This window comes from Excalfactoria chinensis, chromosome 5 (genome assembly GCF_039878825.1).
Source record: "Excalfactoria chinensis isolate bCotChi1 chromosome 5, bCotChi1.hap2, whole genome shotgun sequence".
Taxonomy (NCBI): domain Eukaryota; kingdom Metazoa; phylum Chordata; class Aves; order Galliformes; family Phasianidae; genus Excalfactoria; species Excalfactoria chinensis.
Window position 1 is genome coordinate 53,285,501 of NC_092829.1, and position 24,497 is coordinate 53,309,997.

At 45.5% G+C, this 24,497-nt stretch overlaps 1 protein-coding gene across 2 annotated transcripts in view; it reads left to right on the forward strand.

Moving 5' to 3' along the window:
- Window positions 1-24,497, forward strand: part of HIPK3 (homeodomain interacting protein kinase 3) — an 87,599-nt gene that overhangs the window by 21,540 nt on the left and 41,562 nt on the right. The window contains exons 1-2 of one of the 2 annotated variants that reach the window (XM_072338240.1): window positions 7,144-7,314; window positions 18,326-19,421. In XM_072338240.1, the coding sequence (XP_072194341.1) occupies window positions 18,328-19,421 (1,094 nt within the window). In that variant the 5' untranslated portion in view covers window positions 7,144-7,314; window positions 18,326-18,327. Of the gene's footprint in view, window positions 1-7,143; window positions 7,315-18,325; window positions 19,422-24,497 lie in introns of those variants that run through there. The other variant, XM_072338241.1, reaches the window with a different exon arrangement.

Sequence of the window (24,497 nt, forward strand, 5' to 3'; positions counted from 1 at the left end):
CTACAGCCACTTAGTGAGAATGATGATAAGGCACAAAAGTCAATGTAAAGTAATTGTAAATAACATAAATGCAATTGATGCTGGAAATGATAACATTGAGTCTGCTAGTCCAAAAGGTGTTCTGAAAGCTGCTGTTGAAATACACCGGTACTGAGATGAAAGGGAATAGGATAAAGGACAAAGTTGCCGCAATCCTGATACTCCATCATCATTATGTGAAATACAACCAGGCGCTGGGTTTTAGGTGGGTTTTTTGTTTGTTTCTTAGGTATGCAAACCAAATCAGTTAAAGGACAGGAGTTAACCAGCTTATTTTAAGCACCACTTAGTGCAAAGGCTGCAGACAGTGATTAAATTAGTTTTAAGTGCCTGATGCTAAGAAGCACACCATTGAAGAACTGGATAACTATTGTATTTTTAATTAACCTGATATTTTGTGCTTGGAATTGAAATACGAGAAAATTAAAGTAATTATTGAATTCAGCTTGTGCTTTTCCATATCATCTGCTGAGTGGAATGCTATTCTGGCTTAAAAGCCTTATATAAGCAGCTAGAGCAATCTTTCACACATGTAATTGATACAACTGTTTAATAAAATATGAATGAAGAGCGACTCACACCCTGCTGTGAAAGAGTAGTTAGTTTCTAGTGTAACAGATGAATTTGCATCTGTTGAAGGAATGCATTTAAATCGTAAAGAATGCTTGCTGATGGATGGTTGCACACGTTAAAACCAAAATACAGTGCTTTTAAATTCACCAGCACATAGCTGCCATAATGCTGGACTACAGAAAACCAACGTCCATGTTTTTGTGGCAGTCCTCCTTCGTTCAGGGAAGGGCTCCTGAGGCAGGTGGGCAGCTGGTGTGCTGGTAGGCTCTGCCTGTAGTGCTGGCCAATGTTGGCTCCTTTTTCCTGATATACACTTTTTCTATCTGAATCCATCTGTTGTCTCTCATCTAGTACTTAGATAGCAAGCTCTCTAGCATTTGTTAAGCAACTGTTTTCGTTTTGTATTTTAGGTGACTTCTGACCCTGAAATTCTGGTCCTTAACTTGGGCTGCTCTGCTAGCATTATTGTCTCTAGGCCTTTTAAAATTCATGCTGATATCCCAGGCATTTATAGTGACTCTTGTTAGTAATTCAATTTATGCATGGTGATGTTGATTGAATTTTACATAGTAGTTGTACACAAAGCTTCAGGAGATACCTGCTCTGGAGCTTTTCTGCTTTTAATAGCTGAGAATGTAACAAACTGGATAGAATGTGTGCAGAGTTTCTTCAAGAACTAGTAAACATCTGGAGCCTTTCTCATCCTGGAAATAATTGTACCGACCATGATGGGTTTGCATCAGGAGCTCACTTAGCCAGCAGTGCTTGTGTTGTATACAGCCATCCATTAGCTTCAGTGGGGTGTTGCAGTTTCAGGCCCTGATGCTGCTGATCCCCCTGATCCTTTCCGGAGGATGTTGTGATTATGGCCAGCAGTGCTGTGGGTGATGATAGTCATGTTCTATGACAAACAATCCAGAAGGCAAAATGAGGTGTAAGGGGAGATGCGAGGCATGCAGAGGAAAGCAAGAGGAAGCTGATAGCAGGAATACTCCTTTCGGTATATTGCTGTAGGTAGGGTTTGGTGCTGTGTGTGATCTCCATGGTGTTGCCATGGTGACTGCTGAAGCTGGATGCCTAGGGCTGCCCAGGCACCTGCACCCTCTGCTTCCATGGCCTGGGACTGTGCTCCCCACCACCTCAGCCACCTTCCTTTCCCTGTCATCTCTCCTCTCCACATTTCATAGATTAATGGGAAGCAAGTGAGTAAAGCCAGACAGAAACCAGGCTAGCGTGTACAGCAGGGACTTGTGACTTACAAAGAGATACCTTAAAACTTGTTCAAGGAATTCATGTACATAGAAAACTCCATTCAAACACCTATCCCTGCTGACCAACTGGTGCTTTCTTATTGCTCTTTTTCACGCTGCAGTACCTAGGTATTCCAATCTGAGCCCTAAGCCTTGCCTAAATGTCTATAACCTTGATCTGCTCGTAGCTATTTGGTGAAACACAAGTGATAGGTGACAGGCTTCCTCACACGATGTCCTGTCAGCGCATTTGGACTGATTATTCAGAATAAAAATGCCTGTGCTTCATGCACCATGGACCATTTACTACAACAGTGTTTAACATTTACAAAACTGAATTGAAAAACAATGCAGTTCTTTAATTCAAAAGTTTGTATGTGTTCAAACTGGATTTTTTTCCCCTATTTTAAGCATTAATTTGTACACTGCATGTAGTAAAATAAGTTTCTAGAAGTGCTTTTTGTTATTAAACCAGGGAATTCTAAACTAATTTACACACTGAATAATTAATGCCCAGAATAGCTGCGTATTTTCTTCTTTTCAAATGAGGCACAATACGCACACATAGAATTTCTTCAATCCCTGACAGATGTAACAGGTGGCAGCACATTACCTTATTCTAGAGAGATGCAGCTTCTATAAGGAAACAGTCTCTGCTCCTTCATTTTCTCACCTGTTGCATCTCATCGCCCTTCACTGTGGTGTGGGACATGACATGATGTCTGTAACCATGTCTTTATATATAGGTATGGATTTGCCATTTTCCTTTGCACTTCTGCACCCTCGTCGTCTATTAAACATCAAAGCATCTATGTGCAGGGTAATAGTCTCTGTTCCAATAACAGAGTGCTAATCATATCAAAATGTGCTAAAGCCAGAAAAATGAACCGACTTCCTGACTGCCTTCACAACGAATGTAACTAAAATGCAACACAAGTACAGAAGTGCGGATTGGTTTTGTAATATTTGAGAAAATAATAATTGGAATATTCGTATATGTGAATAAACAAATTCATATGAAAACACATTCTTTGCTAAACAAGGAAATGTTTTTTCTTTACCATGGTTTGATCTCATTTCCTAAGTTGCATAATTAGAACGTGTCTTTTCTGTTGTTCATTCCAGACCAGAGTCTCTAATGTGGTAATTTAAATATTTGACGAATGCCAGTTAAAAATATCTTCTAATGACATCTCATGGGGGGGGGGGGGGGGGGGGAAATAAGGAAGGCTTTAAAATGTAGCTGCTATTAAAAGTAGAAAAATATGTGGGTGAAACTGTTGCAGGAGGCTGCTGGTGGCCGGCTGGAAGCCTTCTGTGTGTTGACATGGTAGCAGTGCCTCTCAGGGAAGATGTGAGCCTCAGACAGGTGAGTAGCAGGACCTTGCAGGCACACTCTGGCTATGCCCACATGTGTCTGTGGTGAGGTACTGGGGCTGTCCTCCAGGTGATTCTGGAACAAGTGTGGATGTGGTTCAGTGCTGCCAAGGCCCAGCTACACTGCATAGAATCGTAGGGGCTGGAGGTGAGCTCTGGAGATCATCCAGTCCAAGTTTTCTCCTATAGCAGGTTGTTTACAGTAGGCTGCATGGGAGGGGGGGTCTCAGGGAAGGTAGAACTGCTCCTCTTTATCACAGCACAGCATCAGCCCCTGCTTGGAGCTGGTGAATCTGAGTATTTCCTTCAAAATGCTTTGGAATATACACTAAGAAGAGTGCATCCCCGTAATCCTTATTCAGGTGGTTTTACTGATGTCATTTAAACTACTAATTGGCATCTACTCATTGAGTAACACAAGATTATGTTTAAATTCAGTAGTTTGACCGCCTGCTTCTGTTTAATGACGTTTGTTTGTAGGAATGATGCATTCTGGAAAGTGAGGTCAGCCAGAACATTTGTGGTGTTCATCTGTCTGCAACCCTTGATCTTGCAATGTATCAGCCACTAAAAAAAGAAGCCATTACTCAACAGTAAAAATGAACTGGTTGGTAATATTAGTGGATGGCAGCCTGTGAGTATTCACAGGGCTAGGGTAGAAATGATGCTCCTTTTGAAACAACGGTAAAAAGGACAATATTTTCTATTAAAAGATTTACAAGCCAGCACTACATCATAGGAATTTGAGATTGAAATAAGTAGTTTGTTTTTTTTTTAATTTATTTTATTTTAGAAAGTGATTTTTCTCTGTCATAGAACAAAGTGTTTCAGTGTGTTTGTAGGTTCTTAAGTACAAATACATTTGTCCAGTGTTTTGCTGTTGCTCATTTGGTAACCAGTTGTTACAACTCGACTGCTGGATTAAATTTAGGTCATCAAATCAGCAATGCTAAAGCTTCCTTTTCTGTTGCTTTGAACCCAGCAGTGTGATTCAAACTCTTAGAATTATTTCTCACTGAGTGCTTTAGGAGCATGTCTTCAGATCCTCACAGTTTTGTTGTGTAGTATTCAGGTACTGTCAAATATCCAGTTTGTCCTCAATGTCTACCTAAAAAACAGAAGCATCGCATATTGGTATCTATTGAGTTTTTGTTCATCTTATTGGGCTCTTCTGCTGCTGGAAAGAGAGAGGAAAAGTGTGGATATGGTGTACGCTTATGTGAAAGACCCTCACAGACCACATCTGAAACCAACAAGTTAAAAGATGTGCAGTGTCAAACTTACTGCTTCCACTGGGCTGCATCAGAGGGAACATCAGAGGGTTCCTGTGGCTTAATTTTAGTAACTCACACAGTCATAGAATGGCTTGTGTTGGAAGGGACCTCAAAGATCATCTAGTTCCAACCCCCCTGCCTGCTCCTTGTCATGGTCACACAGCATGGGTGACCACTGCTGCAGTGCTCATAGCAGTGTGTTTCCAACCATCACGCTTCTGGGTTCTCTGAATTTCCTCATTTCTAGCCAGAAAACCAAACTGAGGTCTGTGCAGCTCTAACCGCTGCGCTGTGAAAAGCTCTGCCTTCCTCTTTGTGTTAGCTCTGACACTTGCTGGGCTTCTTTCTGAGCTCATTGGACTCACTAAAGAAAGCTGCCTTCTTTTTTGCAGGGTGTGTTTCTTCTAAGTGAGATTCAGTGCTGGAGGGTGATCATTGGGAGAATCTATCTGGATGTGGGGAGGGAAAGTCATGAAAATCATAAGAGAGCAGCTCACTGGTTCGTGGCATTGCCCTCGTATGTCAGCAGCTGGGAAGGTCCCAAAGGATGGAAGCATGGCCCCAGAGCCCTGCCTTCTGCAGGCCTGACTTTTGTGTATTGCTTCCCTCAGCAGCTCTGATAGAAGCAGCCCTGTTCAGGACTCTGACGCTCAGGTTCATTCAAGTATTAAGAGTCTGGCAGATGTAAACAACTCATGAGCTGATACAAACAACTCACAATGGCCATTAAAAAAAAAGAAGTTGGCAATGTAGCTTATAGCAGCTCAATGAGTAAAACAAATTGTTCCAGCCAAAGCATTTTCTGTCTCTGTCTACACTTGGGATTTTGATAACTAAAATAGCACAGAGTGTCACTGGTAAGTGTGCTGCCAAGGGCCTGGGTTTGTCCTCACAGCTTCTTTTACTGCAAGATATTTTCACATCTATTAGAAATATCTTCTTCCATGGCTTCTGTTTCTCCCCGAGTCCCACTTGGGGCACTAATACCTAACTACTTTTACCCTGGGCAGCATCACGGAAAGGAGGCAGAACAAAGAGCTCATGGAGGTGTGCGTTTCAGCGCTGAACTCTATCAATGAATGTAAATGCCAGGGGCCTCCTTGCGCCAGGTTACCTAAGTACCCTGAAACACAACACCCCTTGGATGGGTGGCTGCATTGCTTACAGGTGTCACAGCAGGTTCTTCTTTAACCCCTCAGGTGCCCACCAGCATGGCAGTATGGCCTGGAGAAACAGGACAGGGGTGTTTACTATTGATGACAAAAATAAGGGAAATGCTTGAAATAGTTCCTATAAGCCAACTGTAGAAATACGCCAAGACAAATTAGTAGCTGAGAAGGGGTATGTGTATATATATATTTAGTAGACTGTAAGCTTCCATTGCTGTGGATGAAATACACATAGGGCTAGAATCAGCGTATCCTGAGTGCTTTCTTTCCTTCAGTTGTTTTAGAGTTCGTGTGCTTAAATAATGGAGAATGGTTCTCCAAATGTAGGCACGGAGATGGCACGTGAATGAAATGCGTATGCAAACAATTCCACAGGAACCTGATTGTTTGAGGAGCGGTGTGAAGACAAGTGGGATTAAAATGTATAATTCTAGAAAAAGATGCAATGAGCAGCTCTTCAGAGCTATAATTTGCTTGCATTGTCTCCCACCCCTAAATTAAGTGTGAAGAATACAGGAGCGCACGTGGCTGTGCAAGTGCAGCAGTTGCTGCTGGCCGCCCTGGGCAGGCGGTGGGGAAGCGCACGGTGCCCGGCTGGGGCTGGGCTTTTCTCCTGCGGCTCAGCGCTCCGCACACGAGCAGCGGTTCCTCCTTCTCCCCGCATCAGCTAATGGCTATTTAGGGTGAAGAATACCGTTTGCGGGAGGCAGCCGGACCTGCAGCCAACCCCTGCTACTTCAGCGATGCGCGGCGTTAGGGGTGCGCTGCTGCGGGGCACGCACCTCGCTACTTCGGCGGGAGCCGAGCGAGGCAGAGTGCTAAACTTCAGCGCGGGGCTCGGGGCACCTGCGCCGTCTGACGGCAGCCGCTAAGGCGCGGGGACCGCTCCTCCGATGGCACGCTGCGCCTAGAAGGTCGGTGCGAGATACCCCGGGGCCGGGCGGGGCACTGCCTTCGTCCGCGCACCAATTTGGGGTTTGTATTCGTCCTCACGTAGTTATCGTCTGATCTGCGGGTCTAGAGGGTGTCTGAGAGCGCCGCGGTGCCGGGAGCTGGGGGGCCGGAGCGAGACAGCCGCGGGACGCCGCCGAGACGCTCGCCCCGCGGGCAGCTCCGCACGGGCAGGGCGGCTCCGCTGCGGCGCGCCGGGGCCGGACGGGGGCGCTGCGGACGCGGCGGAGGCGCGGGCCCGGCGTCGGGAAGGGCCCCCCCCTGGGCTGCGCGCGGGGCCGCGGCTGAGCGGGGCTCGAGCCCGGCGCGTCGCTTCCCGCGGGTCCCCTCGGCGGGGCCTCGTCCGCCGCTGCGGGGCGATGGGCCGCGGCGGGCGCCGCTAGGCCGCCGCGAGCGGGGCGGAGGCGGGAGGAGGCGGAGGCGGAGGAGGCGGCGGCCGGGGGCGGGCTGGGTCCCTCCCCGGGAAGATGAGGCGGAGGCCCAGGCTGCCGAGCGGGCTGAGTCGGGGTTCTTCCCTCCCAGCCGCCAGGACAAGATGGCAGCGGCCGGGGCGGCGGCCGGAGCGGCGGGGCTAAGCCGCTGAGCGCGGCCCGCGCGGCGCTTCCCCGCGGCGCTCCCGGACATGCCCAGCGCGGCGGCGGCAGCTCCGGCTCGGACGCCAGCGCGGCCCGATCTATGAAGGTGAGCGGCGGGGGGGGAAGGGTGCTGCTCCTTCCGCGGGGGGCACCGGGGCGAGGCCCGACAGAGCAGCCCGTGCCCGGTCGCGCGAGGGGCCGAGGGGCGCGGCCGCTGACCGTCGCCTGTTCGGCGCCCGGGGTTCGGCCCGGGCTGCTCCGCTTCCCCCTTCTCCAGCCTCTCCGCCGCCGCCCTCGCCCCGAAGTTTCTTCTTTCCCGGCTCCTCGGCGGCGGGAGGCGGCTCCCCGCGCCCGCTGTGCCCGCTACCGGCCTGCGCGGCGCGTCGTTGGCCGCTGGTTGCCGTAAACAAGCGCGGGGCCGCCCCTCCCGCGGGGCTGCCGGGCGGGCTGGGGCTGCGGGCCGGAGGGGAGCGGGCTGCGGCTGGAAGCGGTGAGCGCGGGCTGTGCTGCGGGACTGGTCCGTTCGCTGGAAATCCGAACAGCTGCGTGTGTTTAGTGCCGTTGGAAACAGCGTGGTTCGGGGGTTTTTGAAATAATATTATTATTGCTTTTTTTTTTTTTTCCTTTTTTTTTTTTTTTTAATTATTATTATTTTTTTTAAGTCCCTCTCTCACTCGCGAGTACTGTGTGTTTACCTGTTTAGAAATCATTGTTTTTTTTTTTGTCGAGGCTGTACTGCTGTACGCCTGTACGAGCGCCGTGCCCCGCTCGAGGTGTGGCCGCCAGCAGGCGGGCCGGCTCCCCTTGTGCCGTGCCGGCGCGGCGGTGCCAAACCTTCCCGACACTCCGGTTCCCTGCGCCCACCTTGTCGCTGGCAGCCCTGCCCCTCTCGGCACCGCCGTGCCTTCGGGCTGCGGGGAGCGCCGATGCCAGCGGCGACGCGGTTATATGCGGTGACGCTGCCGATAGCAACGTGTGTTTCGGTGATTTCACTTCTGCGTTGCCTTCCGTTAAATCATGCGGGAAAAGTTTATGCCCTCCCTGACTTCAGAACAACGCCAGGACTGCTCGGACTCTGAGTTGATTTCTGACATAACAATTCCTAAACGGAATGATCTGTGGGAGGCTTCTAAGTTTAAAATTCGCACAAGAGCGAGCTGTCTTTTAAGCGTGGCAGCCAGCAAAGAGATTAATTAAGCATCTGGAAAATAGGTCAAGGCTGTATTACGAAGCAGCATGGTGAGATCGCAAGTAAATCGAGCGAGGTGTTACCGTGAGCTTACCAGGAGAAACACAGAGCAGGACGGGGCAGCGGTGACAGCGCAGTCTGTCCCAACCATTTATAGCAGCGCGTTGAGATGCGTGTGACCGCATGAAGCAGGAATGGGTTTTTGTGCACCGTGCTTTTCTTGCCTTGTGGTGCTGGTTCTGATCCCTGCGTGGGGTGTGGCGTAGCTGTGCCCGGGGGCTGTGTTTGGGGAGATGCTCGGACCGAGGTGTTGCACGGCTCGGTGTGTCTTAGTGTCTCGGGGTCACCTGGCTGCCATCCCCTGCGGTGAAGTGGGGTTAAAATACTGCTCAGGAGGCCGCCCCCGATGCAGGGCTCTGCTGCCATCTGAGGTTTGCTTTTGTTTGAGGCTTTTTGTGTTTTGTTTCTTTCCTCCTTCCTGCCTCCCAGGCAGCTCCCTGGCAAAACGGGGAAATGAGAGAGGCTACATAACGAGGTGCCGGAGACAAAACAGAGACAGGGTGTGGGGAGGAACCGTCTTCAGCTCTTCATCTGGCAGTCAGCATCATTCATGGAGATCTTGCATTTGGCATGTGCCGCCCCTCTTGTGCTGTGCCTTGTAGCAGCAGCTTCAAAACAAACGTTGTGTTCTGGAGAGGAGTTTCAGAAAGATGTTTTGGGGCTGATTGCTCCCATTTAGCTTCCACCACCTTGCATAGGGACATCTGGGGGCATGGTGCTGGTTTACAACCCCCCGTGGGTAGAACAGGGGTTAGAGAGGCAGCTGCTGACCCTCGCCCTAAAACTTAGGCTCACTGGGCTCTCCTTCCCTAAACTTGCATGGTTAGGAATGTTCTTGTCCTTGCTATTTTAGGGGATCACGCTCTTACATGGGTTTTCTTTTTAACTTTCATTTAAGTACATATCCTCTTTCTGCTGGTTTCTGTTCTGCTAGTGGGCCGGTTATATAAAAAGAGATGCTCTCAACAAAGCCTCGCTTTTAGAAACGAGAGTTTTGTTGGCTTTTGTGTGCAAGCCAGATAAAAGTGCACTGATAATATTCAGTCCCAAATGATAGCGCTGTGCCCTGTATTTCGGACTGATGTTAAATGCAGAGCTGTATGCCAGAGAAAACTTTCTGGTTGAGCTGCCATTGTGGAGTAGAACTGATGTGCATGTAGCGACTTTGTGAGCAGGGCTCTGTGGGGAGAGAGCTCTGTCAGAGCTGGGGCGGCCTGCTTTGCTGGCTGGTGGCAGGATGGGGCAGGTGACACCGGCCTGGTCCCTGAGGGGGAATCTGGAAAAGAATGGACTGGAAAGTAGGCTGTCCCAGTGGCAATACCAACGCTTCTCTGTTATGCATTCACTGCTGAGTTTTGTTAACTGTTGTCTAGCTCCCTTACCTCAGAAAGACTTGCATACTTCTGTTCTCCAAGCTTCTCCCCTTCCCTGACTGTACTGCCTTGCAGCTCCACAAGAATTCCAGAACTCTTGGCATAGGATTCCTCTGGTGAAGAAAACATCCTTGCGCTTCTTCAGCAAAGTTATGAAGTTCTTCCAGATGGATTATATAAATTAGCAGCTGGCCAAGTACTTATTTTGAGGCAGGCCCTTACACTTTCTTGTATTTGAAAATGAAGGGGTGAGAGCTGGAGTTGGTGGTGGGAAATTTTGCAAGATTTATGTTTCTGTTCATAAGCCCTTGGAATAGTATTTTTGCTTCTTCAGCTCTCCTGATTGACAGCGGGAGGTGAAGTGGAACGTCTGTATTACTTTTAGTTCAAGACTTGGAAGAAAAGCTCGTTCTTGGGTGATGCGTAAGAGATCTCCAGGTATCTGGAACTATACACTTGAGAACTGTGTGGTTGGGGTCACACACAAAACCAAATGGGAAGCAATTAGCAAGAATAAGTACCGAGCATTTTAGAGATGGCCGATGAGTGGGCAGCGTGCCTTCAAGAGCTCTGCTGGCTCCATAGCAACATTTAAAGCAAGGTTCAGTAGGCAGTGCTATGAAATGGGTAAGCAGTGGGTTACCTTCTCTCTGTTCTGCAGGCAGCGAGCACCCTCTAGTCGACCTGAAGTAACCTAGAATGGAGCATAAGGCTTGGGAAATCCCGTTACCTCTTCTTGGCTTTTTCCACCCCCTTCTAGAGACCTGTTTAATTTAGAGCTTCAGTCTCTAACATTAGAGAAGCTGAAGCAGTATTTCTTTTCAGAAGAGTGGACAAGCAGATGAACTGCTTTTAATTACCAGAGTGGGTAACTTTCTGACAAAACGAGGCCAATCTCTGTTTTAGCAGTGTTGCTTAAAAACAAGATTTGCCGCATACCTGGAGCATCTCTTAAGCAAGGGAAATCAAGGAGTCTGATTCTGAATTTCTCCTATTCAGTGACTTGGAATCAATCTGAAATTTTGCTCTGTCTTAGAACACTTCCAGTATAATTAACCGTGTATTTTCAGTAGGCCCAGAAATATGTGGGTTTTTTGTTATACATGTAATATTTTTCCACTCAGTGTTTTCAGGAAGCTTTAGAAGTTATTTGATTCTAAAGTATGACCAGCCTTCCAGCTCTGTTGTGCTGTACAGCATTTGGGTACGACAGGATGGAGCCTAACAGAATCTTGAGTTCAGGTTCCAAAACACAGCAATTTAATAAGAGAGAATTAAATATCCACAGATAAAGCAGGTGAGCAAATATTTGGGTATATTTTTAGTATCATCAAAGCTACAGCAACTATCCTAATGATTAAAAATTAAATGGATTGTTAGGTGCCGATTTATTATAGTGTGTTATGAATGACACTGCTGTCAGAAAAACTATATTTAATGTGAGTCATCTCACGTTTTTATGGCTCTTTCCATTAGTGCTAATATAATTTACCATTGCTAAAAAAGCCCTATTTTAGCACTGTTTTTAAGCATGTTACAAACATGACAAATGCTTTTCATGTAAAACAAGGGCTATTATCAAATGAAAATCCCTTCCTGTTTGTATAACCATTACTCACCAGATACATGTGTGGGGACTGCAGTTCCCTATTCAGGTAGCTGGCAGACTCTTCTACCATTTTCCAAAAGGTGGAAAGTTCTGGGACAAGAAAGGCCATGTCCTAGCACTTTATTGAGGGTCCCATTTGCATCATCGTGGTTTAAGAATAAAGCCAACCAAATGCAAGGGGATGGCTGCAGCTTGATATATGACCCCAGTAACAGAGCACAGTACTGCTGAGCGTAAGGTGTGCTGTGAGTGGGGTCTGCTACCTGAGATGGTTTGCTTTGAGTCGCTTTAGGAGTTGTACCTGAGCTGTGCTTTACTCCAAGGTGGACCGTGAGCTGTGAAATGGAAGCAGGTCTCACCTCGCCTCTTGGCATTGAGGAGGGGAGAGAATAAACTCAGTCCAGGATGGGAGAACCTCCTTTTAGATGCCTGCAGCTGGAACTGCAGTCATGGTACAGCAGTGCTCTGTGTGGGGCCGGAGTGTTTTCTTCTCTCCTGTGTCATGCAGGTTCTGCCTCAGTTGGTACGTAACAATTGGTGGAACTTGAGCAATCTTCAGGGCATTTTTTTTTTCTCAGCTTGTTTCTAAGGATGTCTTTTTGCCTTTAGACTGAAAAGCTGCTGGTGTACATCGCTGCCTTGTAAATGCCTTCCTGCCTCTGTTTTCCTGGAAACATAGTTCTAGGAAACTGGAACCTCCCCCATCGCTTCTATTTCTTCAGTGCAGGGAGTTTGGTGCTTGGCAGCCTTGTAGGTCCTTTCTGAAGGAGCAGGCTTCATTCCTAAGAGAAGGAAAAAGGCTCTTTGTTTCCCATTTCCTTATCTACTAATATAAACTTATTTTGTGAGGCAAGGAATTAATCGGTGTTCAGTCTGATAGGAACGTGTTGCTTTCATGATACTCAAAAGGGTGTTTTTGAAGACCTTTTCTTTGTGGTTTTGGAAGTCATGCTGTGAGTTAATGTGATGCTGTGAGTTAATGTCCTGCTGTGACTGCCAGGGTTGTTTTGGGAGCTCTCTGTGGCAAGTGCTCCTTGAGACTGTGTTTATAAAGCTCAGTTGAAGAGATGGCTCGAGTCAAAAGCTCATTTCTTTTACAAGTAGGAAGATCATTACATGGATAGGAGCACAGCAGGTGAAAAACTTGGCTTGAGCTTAGCAGTACTGTGCTCTAGCTGTTGGGATCTTATGTGCTCTCCTTTTGCACGTCATTCTGTAGGGTTAAATCACTAAGTTCTACATAGGGGAGAAATTTGCTGCACTGATGGCTTTGGGAAATATTACAATATAGCTTAATATTGCTATTGGTTTGCTAGGAAGTGAAAGACAGCATTCTGAGGAGAGTATACATTGCTAATGGGGGTTTTACCCACAGGAAGCGCTACTTCCACCTTCAGAAATGTGAGAAGAAACTCTTCTAAAAATTCCACACCATGTTGGAAGTCTGGGCACGAAGCTGAAGTAGCAACGAGGACAATAGCCATGTAGGCTTGTATTCACAAGGGAGCTCCATTTGATGTCTCCGGGTGCTGCTTCTCATGCCTACATAGAGAACCGAGGGCTCTGCTGCTGTCAGGGCTTCACAGACTTTTATTTCGGTGGGTCTCCTATTTCCAGGTTCAAACAGAATTAACCTCTTAAAAGAAGAGATTAGGCCGGTGGAGCGCAGGCCGGTTGCAGTATGCCATTTGTGTTGATGGTGGCACATTCTGATGTAGGGAGCGTAGTCTAATTGGGAGCTGGTAGCAGATACAGCTTCTGTTTCCTTTCTTTTCAGTTGCATAACAGCTCCTTGCCTCGCATAAAAATAGATGCTTTAAATATTGTTCCGTTTGTCTTTTTTAACCGTGATAGCAGTCATACTGGAATCATAAGATGTAGCTGTTGGTATTTGTAGAAAATATGAATGTAGTGATTGTATTCTCCGGTTTCACTGCTGGTACAAACGGTGGCATCGACTCATGGGTTCACGCTGATATTTTATGTCAAATCCATTTGTTTTAAATACCACGTGGCGTTCAGTTTCCAAGCAGTGAAGTGGCAGCGCTGTGACTTGTTGTTATCACACTTGGCCAAACATGTACTTTCCATTGAGGTGTGTTTTGGTGTTTGCTTTTTCTTCTTTATTAACCAATGCGAATGTGTTTGTGAGCAGAGCCCTCTGTTGCTGCAGTTGCTGATATCTTTCTGTGGTTTCCCAAGTCACGAGTTCAGAGGTTAGAAGCAGAATCTGATGCATTCTCATTCAGGGTATTTTTGTCCAAAACCAGCTGTTCAATCAACCCAATAATTTAGTTTAAAGGCACCCCGTATTGAACGCCCTGTATGGGTCAAAGAACACTGACTTTTGTTTTCTTTTGTGGTAGAATGCAGCAGTGCAATTGAAGTATGATTTCTGGTATCACTGCAGCTCTGTTACCGAGTCCTGTCAAAGCGCCCAGATGTTGCACAAACAAGCCTTGTAACGTGTTTCAGGAGCAGGTAGTAACTTTATATCTCGCATCTGCAGAACTCGATTGCTTTATCATTTGCTTTGTGCTGTGACTTTTACGAAGCCTGGGTTACCCTGCCCACTCCATGCGGCGCTGGCAGGAGGTGAAGGATCCTCAGCTCCGCTCTGCAGCCTTGTTGGCATCTGCTGCACCAGGATTCCAAAGCTCTGAGAGGTCTCTTTGCAAATAGACGTGCTTTACTCCCTGGTTCTGCCTGTCATTTCTGTCCAATACTCCCAGCTCTGCGGTGCTGTCTTGGGGCTCGCTGCCGTGCTACTAGGTGCCTGTAGGTGCTGGCTGTGCGCCTGCCTCCGCACCCCTCTGGGCATGCAGTCCCAGTCCGGCTGCACCTCTAAGGCTGGGAGGAAACGACTCCTGAGGTAGGGTTTGTTGGTGAGCTGCTCTGTTTGTTCTCCTCTGCTTTGCTGCCTTGTGCCACCGTGCTGGGGCTCCGCTGGTTGGCAGGAATGGCTGCAGGGTAGCTGGGAGCTGGGTTCCCTGGGTCTGTCTCGGCACTCCTGGTGTGTTTTCCTTCTTTACATTCCAAGCTATCTTGGTTACCGGTGCTTTGTTACAAATAGTGTGGTTGAAGTAAGGGCGTTCCTGGGCATTAACAGGGCACTGGGATAAAAGTGCCCGCAGCAGCACAGCTTGTTCTGCGATGCAGCCAAACGTGCCCCTAAATCCAAGATGCTACCAGCACCAAAGTAGAAAGAGAGGACGACTAATTTAGCTGCACCTTTGCTAAATCACTTCAAGAGTCAGGTGGCACCTAATAAAAAAAAAAAAGCCAAAACAGAAAAAAAAAAAAGCCCCCCCCCCCTTTTTTTTTCAACCTGGGAATAATAATAGCAATCTCACAGTGATTTCGAAGTGGTGCATGAAGTAAAATGCTTCAGGGGTGCTGCTGCTGGACTGTTGGTTTGCTGGAAGCTACTGAACATTCAGATCTTTGCAAAGGAGGGTACTGTTAAATAGACAGCAGTTTCCCGTGACGGGGAGGTGAAAGAAGTGGGAAAACAAGTTTTCTGTAGTTAAAGTGTAACTGTAGCATTAGGTTGTGTCCTGGGCCAGGCTGTGCTGCAGGGCTTTCACCAGAAGGTGCAATTTAAGGCTTATGGTGCTGGGGCACTGGAAAGCCCTGTTCGTTTTACAGAATTCAAGCTGTAGCATGGCAGTTTTTTTCCTGAGCTGTAGCGCAGTGCTTTTACTAACTCTTATTACTCTTTTCCCCCACCCCCATTCTCTATCAGGAGGAAATGTCATTCTGAAGTTAATTATTAATGGTGGTCAAGCCTGGAACAGCCTGTGCTTCTCAAGGCTGTTACAGCCTGCCAAATTTGTCATGCTTATGGATTTGTCTAGGGCTGCTTGGGAAGGCTGGAGAATTGGTTTGAAGAATGTAGCAAAGAGCATCGGTGTGGCTAGGTGAAAATTAGCAGTGCTTTACCAGAAGTGTTCCGTTCCGCAGGGCAGCGGCTGTGGGTTCATGGCTTGGTTCGCCTAAAGGGGGGCTTGGCTGCAAGGGGCAGACTGAGAAGTGCCTCCTGCTTTTCTTTGCTTTATGAAAACATGTTTCCTCGTTTGCTCTTTTAATTATTATATTTATTAATATTAATCAAGTCTGAAGCTTCCCTAGTAGTTCAACCTCGCTCCAGTGCTTTGTGTGGAAACTGTGCTCTTCAGTGACTCTCCAGCCTGTTTTGTTTGCTTTGCATCCTGCGGTGGTCTTGTGTACAAGTTTGGACTTGGTTTTAAATGCAGTGTAACTGGAAGATGTACTCCAGCTGCTCGTCAGTGTTCAGGCTGGAGTATGCTCCCCAAAACAAGCACGGCATGATCTTCCTTCCTTCAGCACCAGCTGCTTTGCTGCATGGGTCCCTGTCCTGTTGTGCTGTCCTGTTTGTTAATATAGATGTAGTCTGACAAGCTGCAGTTTGTATGAGGAGGTGGGAGCAGAAAGAAATGTAAGCCCAATGAAATGGCTTGTGACAAGCTGGGGTAGGGGGCAATCAATCCAGGCAGGTGAAATTATGCAGTGTGCTGCTATCTTTAACCAGCACAGCTCTTTTAGAAACACCTACAAAACCAGCACTGTAACTGGGTAATCTGTTCTTCTTTGCAGTGTAGTTATCTGTAAGATCACACTGCAAGCCATATCTTCCAAAATAACAACGCAGTGAAACAAAACCCCACACCACCGTGTCAGTGCTGTCTCAGGAAAGGGAGCTGTGGCGTTCTCCTGTTGCCTTTAAGGCTCATCCTGCTCTGCTGTCTGTGTGTGTGGCTGGGTTTTCAGCTGGTGTAGGAGAGCTCATTCTATTAATAACCGTAGCTTCTCAAAGTGGAGACCTCCGGCAGCATTGTGCTGAGTAAGCTGTGTGCTGATCTCATGTATTTCGTTTCATTTGCTCTAGTACAGAGAGTGCGCTTCTGTCTGAAACAATGAAACACTGGTGGCAAGGGAGAAGCGTCAGGGGAAAGCAAGAGGTTAAATGCACCTAAAGAACTTGAAGACCCTTTTTTCATTTTCTGGAGTGAAATTTGTCTGTTAGTTCAGTCTGCCATAACTGCGTTACAAGATGTTCTCCCAGGCGTGTCATCTAGGAGCTCGAGAAACACTTCTGATCTGGGAGCAGAGCTGCCGGTGGCAGCTGGAGCTGTAAGCTGAGGGCTGCTTTCCTTTTCCCAAGCAGCCACCTGGACGTCTATCCCTTCAGAAGGGGCGGCAGTGGGGGTCGGGCCCAAGGAGGACACAGAGGGTACAGTGCAGCGGCCCTCAGCCTGTGGGTCGGGCACAGGGCTCAGCTTTGGCCATGAGTGCTGGAGCTGTTTCTGTCAGGAGCTTAGCGATGTGGCTGGACTGCTGTGTCTGCTTAATGTTTAGATTTGTCATCTAAATTGGAGGCTGGGCCTGACACAGAGTGGCCATGCTAGGCTTCTTTTTTATTCCCTAGTCCCTGTATGCTCTTCACCTAAAGCCAAGCTTTACGGGGGTGTGGAAGTGAGGCGGAGCAGACAACACCTAGGTTATGCTAAGCAAGCGTGAAGAAACAAGGTTGTACAGTACGTGAGAGCAGGATCATCTCACTTAGCAACAGCAGTGCTTTGGTGAAGTGTTTGCCTTCTGTCGGGACAGCAGAGAGCTGCAGCACCGTGCCTGGGCCTGCTGCTTGTTGTTAAAGCGCTTCCTGAGCTGGGTCAGAATTTCAAGATTTGTGGTACTCAGGGATGTTTCTCAATTTAATTTCTCAATTTAAACACAGCGCTTTTTAACAGGGCATGTTATTTAAGAGAGGGTTCAAAAAATCTGGAGGACGTTTGCTTGTGTTTTGAGATGGTGTGTCAGTGCCTTAGCATTCATCATTCCATGACACAAAGGTTCAAGATGGTGTTTGACAGATCTGGAGTGGTACGCAGCAGGGTCGGAAGAGCTGGGAGGTATGGCATCTGTGAGGTATTCCATCTCTGTGTTTTAAGGTGGAGTTGAGATTGCTTGACATATGTGTGGACATGGTACTGCTATTGTTTCCTATCTGATGTTCTGTTGGCTCACTTGGCTTTGGATTTGGGTAAGGCTTGTGCTGGAGACACGTAGAGTTGATCAGGCCAAAACTTTGGGTTCAGCCTTCCTATGACTTCCAAAGTCAAAATGATCCGCAGTCTTTTAATTTTGACTTCTCTTTTAGCAAGTAAGTAATTGCATTGGCAGAAGTGTGTGTATGTCTGTGTGTGTGTGTAGAATAATTACATTTTAGTTTATCCAGAACATGACAGTTGTTTATGTAAGCATGTACACATGGAAGGTATTTTGGGCCCTGTCAGGCACTGCTGCTTTCTTGGCAGTGAAATTCCTGGAGTACTGATTGTTGTGTTGTTTGGCCATCTTCTCTTAAAAGCCTGCTGGTTCCTGTGGTGGACAGGTAGGATGATAGGCTGGATCAGCTCACAAATAAGGGCCCTTAAGTTATTTCTCATCATATATAGGTAATTGAATTAGTTATTTATCCTTAGTTGTTGAAGACTATGGTGTCTTTGTATGTGGAAATGGAGATTTTTAAATGAAAGCTGTCCTTAAGCACAAAGGTAGTTCTTCCACATCAAAAATCATTAGCACTGCCTGCTGCAGACTGTCTCACTTCTGCCCTGTGCGGTGAGTGGAAAATGTTGCATATTGAGCCTTGCTGCAGTCTGTGTGCTGAAGACTCTGCACTGGGCAGGATTGATGACCTTGCATTTTCCACAAGAAACTAAAGACAAGATTGCATTAAGCTAGCTAGCTTGGCAGATATACTTCTGTCCTGATTCTTTTTTTGTTTGCTTGTTTTAAATGAGGAAAGTGCTGCAAACCTCAGAAATGTTGAATGTTGGATTCTCTTTCTCTCCCTCTGCAGGTATGGCCTCACAAGTCTTGGTCTATCCACCATATGTTTATCAAACCCAGTCAAGTGCCTTTTGTAGTGTGAAAAAACTCAAACTAGAACCAAGCAGTTGTGTGTACCACGAAAGAGCCTACCCACAAATCTATGTGAACGGTAAAAACTTTGGAATCTCTCCCCACAGGGTTAGCGCTTTCCTTCAGACTAAAAACCCATTTGACAGACCTCGAGGACAGAACGTTTTGTTGCAGTCAAATGCTGTTGCTTTAAAAAATATTGCAGGTGCTACAAAAGTGTTAGCAGCGCAGGCGCAGCAAGCTCAGTCGGAAGCACCTCAGATTGGGACACAAGGAAGCAGAGTAGATATACTGGAAGGACCCCAGCGATGTGGATTGAAGCGTAAGAGCGAAGAGCTAGATAATCAAAGCAGCACGATGCAGATCGTTGATGAGCTGTCCATATTGCCTGCGATGTTGCAAACCAATGTAGGAAACCCAGTGACAGTTGTGACAACTGCTGCGACTTCAAAACAAACTGGTACAAGCGGAGACGGAGACTACCAGCTGGTACAGCACGAGGTTTTGTGCTCTGTGAAAAATACTTATGAGGTTCTTGATTTCCTTGGGCGAGGGACCTTCGGACAAGTGGTGAAATGCTGGAAAAGGGGGACAAATGAGATCGTGGCAATCAAAATCTTGAAGAATCATCCTTCGTACGCACGTCAAGGACAAATAGAAGTGAGCATATTAGCAAGGCTAAGTACTGAAAATGCTGATGAATTCAATTTCGTGAGAGCCTACGAATGCTTTCAGCATCGTAACCATACTTGTCTGGTTTTTGAGATGTTGGAACAGAATTTGTATGACTTCCTGAAGCAAAACAAATTCAGCCCTCTGCAACTGAAAGTAATACGGCCTATTCTACAACAGGTGGCCACTGCACTGAAAAAACTAAAAAGTCTTGGTTTAATCCATGCTGACCTCAAACCAGAGAACATTATGTTGGTGGATCCTGTTCGGCAGCCTTACCGGGTTAAAGTAATAGATTTTGGGTCTGCCAGCCATGTATCAAAGACTATTTGTTCAACCTATTTACAATCCCGGTATTATAGGTAGGTGTCTTTTACTTTCTTTTTAACTTGTAATGGATATTATTTTTAATGAAGTTAATGGTTTAAATAATTACTCGTTGAGCTAACTTGTAATAATTTGGAAGACACAAAGGCAATGTAGATCATGCCACGGTTGAATGGCTGGTCACTGTTTTAAACATGAATATTTGTTTGGAACATTTTCATAAGCTATTTTTTTTCCTAGACGTGTGTTTTGTTTTGCTCTGTCTGAATCCATCACTAAATGCTATCTTGAGACCTCGGATGAGACTGGAAAAAGAAAACTGGAACAGAAATTAGTCTTCACTTGCTTGTTCCTTTTTGGCCTTCCTAGTAGAACTTTTATGTAAGCAGCTGGACAGTGTACTAGAAATGCCATATTTTATATACTGTTGCCAAAGATTATGTAAACTCCTCTGTTTTTCTCCACTGCTTGTAAATATTTTGCTTTGTTCTTATAAACTTAATTCTGATTGAGTCTTTTCAGCAGCTTAGACTTCAGTGAGCTGCTGAGTTAGACAGGGTACTTAAATGTTTAAAGTGATACCAGGTGGGCATTTAAACTGCTTTTGGTAAATGGTTGCATTCTACATTGGCCTTAACATGGTGGTGTATTTCTGATGTTATTTTTAATCTTTTCTTTGCATAAGCAATCCCATCGGTGTTACACGTAAAAGCCATTAATACTTACCATCTGAGGGGCTTTGTTTCCTTTGTAAGCTGAGTTTGTCTGGGTTGAACCCCTTCTTCAGTTCTGCTTTGTTGTTGGCAGTTACATGTCCTGCGTATTGCCTGTCTCCGCACAGTCAATAAGAAGCTGGTAAAGTAGGACAATGAGTAATCTAAAGACAATTTTAAGTATGCTTCAGCTATTCATGTTGGAAGTGAAAACTTGTGCAATGCAGTTCTGGGCCTGACGAAACAAAGGTGATTGTAGTTTGTGCCAGAAGGATCTGACTGTTATTTAACCGTAGCTTGTAAACAAAAACATTTCATGTGCTGTTCTTATGTAAAATATTCTTATTAATCGCTTGAATTTCCATGTTATTTAATTACAAATTGCAGTTCAGTGTTGAAAAAGTATGCATAGTAGATCAACAGGAAACTTAACTGGGAAATCCTGTTGTCTGATGCATACCCACGCTATATGTGAGAAATACAAATGAAATAGACTCAAGGGAGCTCTCAGGTTAAAAAGCTCTACACCATTCAAGTCACCATATTTCCAAGCTCCTCAGACAGAAATGTGCAAGTCCTGAAAGGGCAGTGTGAGTTCTGCAAGGCTGTGTGTTAGTGCAGATGTCTTGACATCATCTGATGTGTGTACATCCATAGTTCAGCAGATATTCAAGATGCGCAGTCCAAAACACATTTATTTTGGCTTTTTGATTTACAGATGTGATTGCAGATGACTGTGAGCTGCTGCCATCTCTCTTGCCTTTCTTTTGCCTCACAGCTAGCAAAGGGAGGTGGCTGTAGTCAACCAGGCTGGGTGGTCCTATTGTCATACTTGATTCTGTGGTGTCTAGTTTCACATTGGTTTTCTCTGCTCACACGCAGCATTGTTAACCGCATTCAGCTGCTCATATACACATTTTTAGCTGTTGCATTGTTTTGTTTGGCTTTATGCTCCTTAACAGCTATACTTTATATAGAATTTTGACCTATGTATGGAGCAGGGCCTCTGTGCCTCGTGTGTGGGTTGAATTATTGTGTTACGTTATGGACTCTAAAGCGTGAGCCAGCATGGTTTGTTATGAGTGGTCCGAAGTATTATTTCCACTTCTCTTTTAAGCATAAACTTTCAGACCTGTGCACCCTCCTTGGCTCAGGGTAGGAACTTTTCATTAGCTAAACTCCATGTTAAGACTGAATGATGTTTTTATAGAGAGATATAACACGTGCACCTAAACTTCCCAGTTACTAAGTGGCACCAAAGTGCGCTGTAAATATTCAGACTGTTAAGTGAAATATGCTCTTTATTCTGGGTAGTTTTACAGTCCTTCTGTGAAGTAGCATTTAAGTTGGGACTTATTATTATTATTATTTTTTAAGCAAACATACAAATGAGAGAGTCTGACATGCTTAGCTCAGAGTCTATTTATTTGAATGGTTCCGATATTATCTCCAAGGTGAATAAGATCATTTTAAAGTGGGTTTAAGTTCAGCCTTTTTTGTTTGGTTTGGGGTTTTCATTTATTTATTTACTTACTTTGTTTATTTTCCATCTCAAAGTTTAGTTCTGGAAAGGTTCTTAGCAGGTTGGATTTCACTATGGACGCGTGGTTCCCAACTGACTGAGTGACTCAAGTTAACCCTTTGTAGCTTGGCAGTTTCTCAGACTTTGTTTTATTGTTTTGAAGTACCTGACCAAGGTAAATAATATTAGGAAAATAGGAGTTTGAAGAAATGCTCTGGAGAGGAAATGCTTTCTCAGGGAGTGAGAAAGCCTTCCAAGAACACACTGTACGAGAGGGTGGGAGTGATGGTGCAGGTTTGACTTGTTTGACTTACGACATGTTGAAACAAACCCTTCAAAAAAATTGAGCTGCAATTGAGACTTATTGAGAACTCCTTTTCTTCACTTCAGTGCTATAAGTTTATTTAGATCGTATACTGTTCTAATTAAAAGCTGAGTTTTCTTGCTGCTTACAGCTTCAAAATAAGTCAACCCAATTACAGTTCAAAGGGGGAATGCTTATGGTGCCTCTCCTACAGTGTGGTCACATCTGTATTTTTGTATCTGGAGTTATTACTTCGCTAATCTGTGTATGTATTATCACGAGCTTCACCTGTAGTTCTTACCAGTGGGGATTTCTATCTGTTCAGAGGTGACAGTGCATAAGGTCTGGATTCACTAAGTGATGAGTGCAACACACTGTCTAGGAAATATCCGTATTGTTGCCAGCGTAATGTGAAGTTTGAACTACTTGGATGTGCAAAAGCATTCCACCAAGCTCAAGAATTTAAAGAAAAAATTATGAGGCCGAGGGATTTTGTTTTGCTTTTAAAGAGCTGTCTTAGGATCCGAGATCGCAGAGAGGAACGGAGTAAAATGCCTTTAAACTTGTACAGTGCAGCAGGGGAAAGGAAAGAGCTCTTCTGGAAGCAATATGAACTTGGTAGAGTTCCTAAGTTACTTATGCAATAGCTGTTCTTAAGGATGAGGTTTGCCCTTTCAGTACTAGAAGCACATGCCTATCATTGTTGGGTGAACCAGAGAAACACGTAAAGAAGCTGTGCAGAAGTGAATGAAAACACTTATCTTATCACCATGTTCTCTTTTTTTTTCCTCTTGTGTATGAGATTGTCATGAATGAAGCGCTGCTGGAATGGAGGAGGCAGCAAAATCTTCTGTTAGGCTTTTTTTCAGTGGTAGTATAGTATGTTGGGTCTGTATGTGGAAGTGAGTAATAAGTTGGAAATACAAGTAATAATACAAGATTTAGGTTTTAAAGCAAAGAATGTTATGTAGCCAGGTGAATGGACAGTGGGGTGACTTCTGTTTCCCTGTCTCTTACTCAGTAGCAGAGAAAGAAGTGGTTAAAAACAAATACAAAAATGCTTTTTGACATGTTGCATTACCTTTTGGAGATTATTGCTAGGAATTAGATTATTTACTTGCAAGGAGAGCGTATGATATAAGTAAACATCAACAGCAAGGCTCTATCTTAAGTTGTGGGTTTCTTTTCTGTTTCAAAGGTGAAGTGTTATTCCAAGCAGTGTTTACCTTAAAGACAGTGTCTGTATTACATGTGGTTTTTATGCTGGCCTGGGGTTTAGTATTTATGGGGTAGAGGGATCTGTTATTTAAAACCTTTTCTTTGCTGTTGGTCTCACACTTTAAGACTGCTGACCTTTTATGAGTGATCTAAGCAGTGTATACTTCTTGGAAGGAAAAAAAGACCCTTTTATGTACAGCGTAGGTGATCAGGCCTTTGTCACAGATGGAAATGGTATAAGCATGTTGGTTGTCTATTCTCTTGACCACCAGTGCCCCAAATCAGGAAAACAAACATTCCATCCAAGACTAAAAGCTTCTTTTTTCGCCTCCGCAGTGTAGGTTAGGAAGCAAAGGAATCAACAGCTGTCTCTTATTTCTCAGTCTCTAGTCTCATTCTCATCCACTGAGGTCGAAAGCTTTTCCAAGGCGAAGCATTCTTCTGCTCATGGAGTCATTTTCCTTTTCTTTGTCTCTCTCATAAGGTTATACGTGTTTTGGGAAAAGAGGGTGAGAAGAGAGGCTTCAAAATGTTGGATTCCAAGGAGCAGTAATCTGCACAGCATCGCTGTTACAAGATGATCCAGGTAGTTCTGCTGACTTGCCCAGGGAGCCTACTTACTTTTATTTAGCAGATTCCATTGTCGTGCAAAGAGCTTGTGTGTGTCCTCAGTGTTGTGCTCAGAGGGAGCTTCTTGGATTTGCTTTCACAGCAGACCTCTCTTGTGTGGCACTCATCCCAGAGAAGCTTCTGTTGGAGCTTCCGCAGGGTCTTTCTCCTTTGAAATAGCTGTGTGCAACCTCAGTACTGGGTCGAGGAGCTCTGTTCTACTCATTAGGTGGTACCCAAATGACAAAGGTTTGTTCTGCATCTCACTGTTGTCTGTAGCATTTGGTTGCTGTTCAAAGCAAGTATAAGAAATGTATATTTAAAAGATGCATGGTTCTGTCTAATAGCATTTATTTGGCAGGGTTTGGGAATGATAAAGCCTCATTCTTCTCCAGTATTATTGTCCTCCCACTTTTTACCTGGCTGTAATGCTGAGTTTGTAAAATGTATCTCCGTGTTTATATTGTAAGCAGAGCATAGGTTGCAGAGGGGGAGTTTGTAGCAGCAACATTGTATCAGTGTTTGTGTGGGCAGAACTTTGTGACTGCAAACCCTCCTCATTGATGGGGAGGAGCTATTGCTTGGATTTGGTTTTGTTTTGTTTTCCAAGGGAAATCGAGCTTCAGTTGACTTGATTTGAGGTTGTCTTCCTAGAAAATGAGGTTTTGAAAGTGAAACCTTACAAAGCATAGTGTTCCCAGAGTCCCTGAGATGGTGCAGGTGTAAGAACTGACGTGTTAGTTCT